This window comes from Pogona vitticeps, chromosome 3, assembly GCF_051106095.1.
Source record: "Pogona vitticeps strain Pit_001003342236 chromosome 3, PviZW2.1, whole genome shotgun sequence".
NCBI lineage: Eukaryota > Metazoa > Chordata > Lepidosauria > Squamata > Agamidae > Pogona > Pogona vitticeps.
Window position 1 is genome coordinate 276,421 of NC_135785.1, and position 8,786 is coordinate 285,206.

Consider the following 8,786-nt stretch of genomic DNA (forward strand, 5'->3'; position numbering starts at 1 on the left):
CGGCAAGCTGTTCCAGAGTCGAGGGGCCACCGCCGAGAAGGCCCGGTTTCTTGTTCTTTCTTTCCGGGCCTCTCTCAGCATCAGGCCCCTCAGCCGTCTTTCCTGGCTATGGTAAGTGATGCATCTCTAATATAATGGGATTTAGACCACCTTCCGCAGGAGTGGCCTTGTCAACTGCTTATGACCCCTTGAGCTTGGATCTTTTTACAACTGATAATGAGGAGAACAAAGTCTTACAGATTTTACCAAGTTGTAGCTGGTAGGCGTGGACAGAGAAATCCCTTTCCTTCTCTTTCTATGAGTCTAGGCCTGTCAAAGAAACTGATGGGCAATAGATGTAAGACAAGAAAAAGGGAATATCCCTTCCCATAGGAACACAGTGGGAATTCCAATAATCCCACTGCTTCCATTACTTTTTCAAGACCACAGAAAATCAAAGAGTTCAATTGTTATAGCAAGTGTTCCACCCTTTATTCTTCAATTTATGCCTCTTGAAGTTTTTACTATTTTTGAACTGCTCATTTAATTTATTACTACCATATTTTTCTATTTATAAGATGCCCCTGTTCGTAAGATGCTCCCCGTACTTTTCTAACCCAAAAATTAAGAAAATCTAGCTTTGAATATTCAGTCTCTGGGTTCAGAACACTCGGACATTATGAGTCCCTGCTGCATCTGAGCCTACAGGCTCTGTCACCAACAAGGTGTGTTCCAATTGGTTTTTTCAGCATCAGCTGATGTCAGTTCCATAAGGCTCGTGATTGGAGGAAGCTAAGTCTCCTGGAGGAAGCTAAGCCTCATGACTGAAGGAAGCCTGTTTACAGAGGCAAGGTACCAGCTGTTTTGTTCTCTCCATGTTCTCAGCTTACTTCTGACTATAAGATGCCCCTCAATTTTTAGTGATTTTAGGAAAAAGTAGCATACACGAAAAAATATGGTATATGCTTTCATATACTGTACTTTCCAGGTATAGTGCTTGGTACTAGTGGGACCACCCCACTAGTACCAAGCACTATAACTATTTAAGGTGCTACATTCAATATGCCAGCAAGTTTGGAAAACTCAACAGTGGCCAGAGGACTGGAAAAGATCAGTCTACATACCAATCCCCAAGAACGGCAGTGCCAAAGAATGCTCCAACTACCGTACAATTGCACTCATTTCCCACACTAGCAAGGTTATGCTCAAAATCCTCCAAGGTAGGCTTCAGCAGGATGTGGACCAAGAACTCCCAGAAGTACAAGCTGGATTCCGAAGGGGCAGAGGAACTAGAGACCAAATTCCAAACATGCGCTGGGTTATAGAGAAAGCCAGAGAGTTCCAGAAAAACATCTACTTCTGCTTCATTGACTATGAAAAAGCCTTTGACTGTGTGGACCACAGCAAACTATGGCACGTCCTTAAAGAAATGGGAGTGCCTCAACACCTTATTTATCTCCTGAGAAACTTATACGTGGGACAAGAAGCAACAGTTAGAACTGGATATGGAACAACTGATTGATTCAAAATAGGGAAAGGAATACGACAAGGCTGTATATTGTTCCCCCGGCTTATTTAACTTATATGCACAATACATGATGCGGAAGGCTGGACTGGAGGAATCCCAAGCCGGAACTAAGATTGCCGGAAGAAATATCAACAACCTCAGATATGCAGATGATACCACTCTGATGGCAGAAAGTGAGGAGGAACTAAAGAACCTTGTAATGAGGGTGAAAGAGGAAAGTGCAAAAAACGGCCTGAAACTCAACATCAAAAAAACTAAGATTATGGCCACTGGTCCAATCACCTCCTGGGAAATAGAAGGGGAAGATATGCAGGCAGTGACAGATTTTACTTTCTTGGGCTCCATGATCACTGCAGATGGAGACAGCAGCCATGAAATTAAAAGACGCCTGCTTCTTGGGAGGAAAGCGATGACAAACCTTGACAGCATCTTTAAAAGCAGAGACATCACCTTACCTACAAAAGTCCGAATAGTCAAAGCTATGGTTTTTCCTGTCGTGATGTATGGAAGTGAGAGCTGGACCATAAAGAATGCAGACCGCCGAAGAATTGATGCCTTTGAATTGTGGTGCTGGAGGAGGCTCTTGAGAGTCCCCTGGACTGCAAGGAGAACAAACCTATCAATTCTAAAGGAAATCAACCCTGAGTGCTCACTGGAAGGACAGATCCTGAAGCTGAGGTTCCAATACTTTGGCCATCTCATGAGAAGACTCCTTGGAAAAGACCTTGATGTTAGGAAAGTGTGACGGCAAGAGGAGAAGGGGACGACAGAGGATGAGATGGCTGGACAGTGTCTGCGAAGCAACCAACATGAAATTGACACAACTACGGGAAGCAGTGGAAGATAGGAGGGCATGGCATGCTCTGGTCCATGGGGTCACGAAGAGTCGGACACGACTAAACGACTAAACGAACGAACTAGTGGGGTGGTATATAAATAAAATAAAATGAATAAGCGAATGAAACGTTTGGGGCAATCTACCTCTGAGAACCAAGTCCCACCAAAGAGGACCCCATTATGATGGACAACCTCTTGAGATGTTCATGTTGGTTGAATCTCAACTCAACATTGTCAACATTTCCTGACATGGCATGACAGAGTGCATTAAATGCCCACAGGACTCACACATACTTAGTGTGAAAGCAATCAGACTGGTTCAATAATACAGAAAGGCTGCTACCAAAGAACCAACGAGATAAATAAAGAGGGCACCGCCACCACCTACCAGATCAGCACCAGTTTTACCTTTTTCATTCCATCTGTTAAGGTCAATGTTCTATTATGACAGCTCATTTTTGTCAATACAAATGTTCACGTGTGAGGCATATCAAAATCCCCCTCCAGACCTCAGCCGCTATTCTAGAAAACAGCCTCAGATGCCAAATAAACTCACACTTAAGCTGGCCCTAAAACATTTTCAGATCAGCATGAAGCTTGTTTATTGACTCTTTTGGCTGGACGAGGATCCTTCATGATGACTTTCCCCTCAGAGATGGTGGGTGACAAAGTACTCTCTGCCCTGGGCACAGAGAGAAGGGAAGACCACTGGCCTTTCAGCAGAAGATCACTTACACTGACCTGCCATCTTTGGGCTACAAGTCAAATCCCACTTCAGAACATTCACTGGCCTGGCAACAAACAAACCCCACTGAGAAAAGAAACAGGCACCTTGGAAGAATCCAGGCAAACCACAGGGTACGAATCTGGCAATGACACTCTTGCCCACCCCCAATGACTCCGTATAACAGACGGCTTCGAGATAACAATCCTGCTCGTTGTTCCAGAGCCCAGAAGGAAACACGCCATTGCCCTACATACCTCTGCGACTGGACTAAGGCTGCTGGGCAGCGTTTCAGAAGTCACTGTGGTGCTTGGAAGGCTGGAGAAGTCCCATGTGTTCACAGGCTGGACAAAGTCGATTTGCTTCGAGCGGCTGATACTTTTGGGATTGTCGAGCAAAGTCACCTCATAAAATTCTTGAATATCTGGGGACAGAGATACATTTTGGGAGAAAACACATAATGCAAAATTTCTGCATTCTGCTTGATCAGTGTGGGATGAAAACTCCAAAAGAATAGAATTACACCTCTTGGTACACAGCAGTATACAACACAAAAGCTACTCGTAAAGCAACAATGGGTAACCAGCAAGGCTGGGGTGTGGTTTTTGAGCCTGCCTCTGAACAAAGTGCCAAAGCAGAAAGATCCACACTTTTCAAACAGAGAATGGTGGCTGGTTTGTAGAAGGGGGGGTGGGGGGATGCGTGTGTACATGAATGTGTGTGTGTGTGTGTGTGTGTGAGAGAGGGGGGTGAACAAAATAAATTGAAAGACAGTGACTACCCTAAGATCATCATCAGTCAAACCACACTGTCTCTCTCAGCTTCTTTGTGTTTTTCTGAGATAAAAAGAAAGGGAGAGGCCAACCGGGGAAGTGATTACAAGAACAGGAGGCAACCAACCAGGGGAGGAAAGAAATCTTGGGAACCAGGAGCAGAGTTCAATGGAAAGGTCAACCCAGTGTGCATCTTCCGTGAAAAAGGTAAAAGCTATTTTGGAGGTTGTTAGGAAAAGAGCCCCAAGACCATAATCCTTTCCCCACAAGCACGTGATGTAACTACACCTAGAATACATGATTCTGGTCACAACACACACACCAGAAAAGGCAATTACAGTAGTGCCTCCCAAGACAATTGCCACGCAGGACGATTAATCCACAAGACGATTAGTTTTTTGCGATCGCTATGGTGACTCACAAGACGTTTTTTCTATAGCCGTGCTTCACAAGACCGGTTTTTCCCTGAGACCGATGCTTCGCAAGACAACTACATTTCATTCATCTTGCGATATTTCCCATAGGGAACATTGCAAGACTTTTTTTTCACAAGACAACGATATTCGCAGAATAAATTAAAATCGTCCTGCAAGGCACCACTGTATCTAGCTGGAGAAGATGCAGCAACGGGCAACCCAAGCAATTCAGGGGCTTGAACAACTCCTCTGTAGGAAGCAGTTACAGTGGTGCCTCACTAGACGATGATAATCCGTTCCACTGAAATAGCTGTTTAGCGAAATCATTGTCTAGCGAAAAGCATTTTCCCATTGGAATGCATTGAAACCTGTTTAATGTGTTCCAAAGGGGAAGAATCGTCGTTGTATAGCGAAGATCGGCCATAGGAAAGCTGCTTTGCGAACCGCCGATCAGCTGTTTAAATTGCTGTCTTGCGAAGCTTAGGTCCCGAAAACATCTGTTTGCGAGCACGGAGGCAGCTGTCAAAATCATTGTCTAGCGAAAATTGGTTTGCGAAGCAGGGACCAAACATTGTCCAGCAAAATTCCCCCATAGGAATCACTGTTTTGCAAATCGCTATAGCAACTGCAAAAAGTAAACGTCTAGCGAAAAAACTGTCATGCGGGGTAACTGTCTAGTGAGGCACCGCTGTACAGTCCTTTATTTATTTATTTATTTATTTATTGTATTTATACCCCGCCTATCTAGTCATTTCGACCACTCTAGGCGGCCACTTTAGGGAGGAAAAGTAAGGTATGGGTGACATGACTGAAGTATGCAAGTTAAGTAGGATAAGGAGAAGAAAGATACAGATATACTAGACTCCTGCTTTCATCGTCATCCTAATACCTGAGATTAGCCAATACTGCTGAGTAGAGGGAGGTTCAGGACAGGCAAAAGGAAAGACGTTAAGCTTAATAGCCTTTTGGCTGGGTATATTATGAGGCAAGCCAAACAAGCACAAAGGTTTGGGTTCCCTTTGATCCAAAGTAGGACCACACTGCTAGAGTCAGGCATAAAAAGGGCAACACAGCAGCTTTTAAACTGGACCTTGGAAGAAAAACTGGTAACAGAGAGCATTCTGTCCTCCCTGAGAAATAAGGGTGAGAAAGTTTTTGATTACACAAATGGGGAACATAGTCCAGGAGCATTCAGTGAAACCTATCGGGCAAAGGGACAATCAAAGAGCCACCTTGCATCTGTAGTCCTAGGCTGGATTAGGAAAACAGTAAACAATGACCCCTTCCTCTATCAAAGATGACTTATGTATAAGTAAAATGAAACAAAGTGCAGAAAACTGTAACAGAGACATATTTGACTTAAAAGCCAGAAACTCCTTCAACATAATAGAAATGATACAAGTGAAGTTAGAAAGCAACATCTGGAGTAAAATCTATTAAAACTGCTTGGAAGGTACTTGTCAGTCCCACAGCAATAAACACCACCTTTGAGGATAAAAAAGCAGAAGGTCCAGGAACCCACCAGCCTGGCTAAGAAGCCCCAGGAAGAAAGCTATCACAGAAAATTGTGCCCAGGTGGCTTGCCCAGAAGAAAGTAACTGGAGGAGTATAAGGAGCTAAGAAGCTGGCTCCAAAGAAATGCAAGCAAGGATGCAGAAGGAGGGCTTTAGGGCAGTGGTCCCCAACCTTGGGCCTCCAGATGTTCTTGGACTACAACTCCCAGTAGCCTTCACCACCAGCTCTGCTGGCCAGGATTTCTGGGAGATGAAATTCAAGAACATCTGGAGGTCCAAGGTTGGGGACCACTGCTTTAGGGAGCACAGAGCTTACAGTCTAACAACCTGGGCTTCGTTAAAATACACTCAAAGGGTTCTTTCCATTCCTCTTGGCTGGCAAAGATGGAGGACAGACTCCCTTGTCTGAGTTCGGGACCTCCTAAATCAAACACGCTGCTCCCCCCACCCCACCCCCCGCTGGCAGGGGCACACAACCACAAGGAAAGTGGCAGGGTGCTTTCCCATGGCAAGAAAGGCGCTGCCGGGGGAGTGCGGCCATTCCTCCCCTCTCGCGCACACCGGGTGGGTGGTTGGGTGGCCCCTCGGCTCAGCCCAAGGGCGGCGGCGCCAGCCCCCGCCCGGACGCCAGAGGTAGGTGGGAGGGAGGGAGGGAGGGAGGGGAAGGGGGGAGACCCACCGATCAGCGCCTGGAAGAGGCTGCTCTGGAAGATGCCGATGACCCGCTCCACCGAGCTCCGCAGCGGCCGGTCCTCCGCCTGGCTGAGCTTCGCCCGGTAGTCCTCCAAGAGGCGCAGCGCCCGCTCCGTGTCTGCAACGAGCCCAGAAGACCCGCCACCACGCCGCCGCCGTTACCGGACGGAGGGCGGGAGGGAGGGAAGCCGCGGGGGGGGGGGACGGCGACACACACCCCTCCGCGCCCCCCCCAAACGCCGGGCTTCTTCGCTCCGAAACGTCCCCGGGGGGGGGAGAGAGAGAGGTGGGGCGGCTGGCTGCCTATTGCTCCCGCGGAAGGCGACCCCGCGCTCGGCCGGCGGCTCCCCCCCTCCCTCCCGAAGCCCCCCAATCCTTCGGGGGCGCCCCCGCGCAAGAACCCCGCCCTCCCGCCCGCCCGCCTTCCTCGGACAGGGAGGGGGGGCGAGACGGGCCCGGCAGGGCGCCCGGGGGGGGGGGCTCGGGAGGGAAGGGGAGCGCGGGGCTCCGGGGCGGCCGCCTTGGCCAGGGCGGGGAGCGGCCGTGGCCCTCTGCACGCGCTCAGAGGCACCGCCGCCCAGCCTTGCGCCCGCCGCTCCGTCTCCCCCAACCCGCCTCGGGCGGCACCGGCGGCGGACAAGAGCGGGGGCGGCAGCACGAGCCCCCCCGCCCCCACCCCCTTTCTCTCCCCCCCGCCCCACCACCCCCACCCCCACCCCCGGGAGTTCTTTTTCCAGTCAGGCAAGAGGGAGGGAAGGAAGGGGGGGGCGCACCTTGCTTCCTGACGGGCATGGCGGGGCCGCCGCCGCCGCCTCTTCCTCCCCTCCGCTGCCCCCTCAGAGACCGGGCGCCGGGCGGGAGCGGGAGCGGGGGGGGTTTGCCCTCGCCTCCCCCTCGGCCGGGACGGGGCGGGCCCTGTGGGGAGTGTCTGTGTGGGGGGGGCGACTTGCCCCTCCACTCGGGCGGCCTCCCCGCGGCGGGCGGCCCGTCGGTCGGACCGTGGCGGGTGGGGGGGGGGCGGCGAAGGGCTGGCCTCTCCGGCGGGTCCTCGGGGCTCCGGTCCGGCCGCGCGCTCGGAGATTCCAAACTTTCCAGGCAAGATGGCGTCGCGGGCCTGGCCGGCGGGGGGCGGAGAGCGGCGTGGCCCCGCCCCAAAAGCCTCCTCCCGCCAATCGGAGGCCGCCTCCGCCCCCGCGCCCCGCCTCCGCCGGGCGGGGCTCGGAGGGCCAGGTGAGCGCGCCCGGCCCCACCCGGAAAGTTTCGGCAGGAGCGGGAGGGAGGGGGGGCGGCTCTTTCCTCCTCCCTCCCTCCCTCCCTCCCTCCTTGGCCAGGTGAGCGCCTTCCCTCCTTCCCGCCGCCGCCGCCGGGTGGCCGAGCCCCGTCCTGGGGGGCCCCGCGGGCTGGGCTCCCTCCTCGGGCTCCTCCGGCCGCCAACGCCGCCCTTGGAGCGCCCGCCTGCAAGAGTCTCCTTTGGGCGGCCTCGCCCTCCTCCGCCTGGCCGGCCTCTTCCGCGCCGCCCTCCCCTCCTCTCCTCTCCCCGGCCAGCCCTTCCGACGGGGGTCCGGCCGCGTGGACGAGCCTGGCGGCGGCGGCGGCGAACGCGATCTCCCCGATGTGCTGGGGGGAAGCGCCTCCGGACCCTCGGGAGGACCCCCCTCCCCCTCCCCCGCCTTCCTCGGCGGCCCCGCTTGGGCGTCGGGCCGAGGGCAGGGGCTGGACGGAAGGGCCGAAGAGTGACCAGGCTGGAGCAAAGAGGGCTCGATGGCTCCTTCGCGGCCAGCCCCAGGGGCCGCTCAACCTCGACGGCCTTTCTCTCCAGCGCCAGGCAGGCAGGCAGCCCCCCCCCCCTCCTCCTCCTCCTCCTCTCGCCCCGGGGGTCGGGGGGGGGCTTCTTCCACTTCCCCTCCGGAGTCCTCGCTCTTGCCTGGCACCCGCCTGTCTCCCATTCCTGACGTTTCCTCCACCACCGCTGTTCTCGCTCCTCCTTCCTCTGAAGCGAAGCGGGCTCCTCTTAATCCTGCCCGCAGCTGGAGCCCCGAGAGGGAGAGGAGAGGACTCCCTCCCTTCTGGGAGACCTTTTTGCCTGTGGGAGACCCTCCTGGCTTCTCCCCCTTCCCGGCCACACAGCAGAGGATCATCCAGGGCTGAGCCCCTCCTTCTAGAAGGACCCACACTTCTTCCTGATCTGCAACACTCATAAAGGTTTTGCTGCAATCTGTCGCGCCCGTGTGTCAAACGCGAGGCCTGCGGGCCGAGTCCGGCCCAACCGGCAGCGATACCAGGGGTTCCCCACCTTTTCTGAACCACAGACTGGTTGCAGGA

At 53.2% G+C, this 8,786-nt stretch overlaps 1 protein-coding gene across 6 annotated transcripts in view; it reads right to left on the minus strand.

The window, feature by feature from the left end:
- Positions 1-7,700, minus strand: part of DLG1 (discs large MAGUK scaffold protein 1) — a 120,051-nt gene extending 112,351 nt beyond the window's left edge. For 2 of the 6 annotated variants that reach the window (XM_072996432.2, XM_072996431.2), the window contains exons 1-3: positions 7,238-7,700; positions 6,451-6,582; positions 3,326-3,492 (exon numbers count right to left, since the gene is read on the minus strand). In XM_072996432.2, coding sequence (XP_072852533.2) covers positions 3,326-3,492; positions 6,451-6,582; positions 7,238-7,256 — 318 coding nt within the window. In that variant the 5' untranslated portion in view covers positions 7,257-7,700. The remainder of the gene's footprint in view (positions 1-3,325; positions 3,493-6,450; positions 6,583-7,237) is intronic. The other 4 variants (XM_072996433.2, XM_072996434.2, XM_072996435.2 and 1 more) reach the window with 4 other exon arrangements.
- Between the last annotated feature and the right edge of the window lie 1,086 nt (positions 7,701-8,786).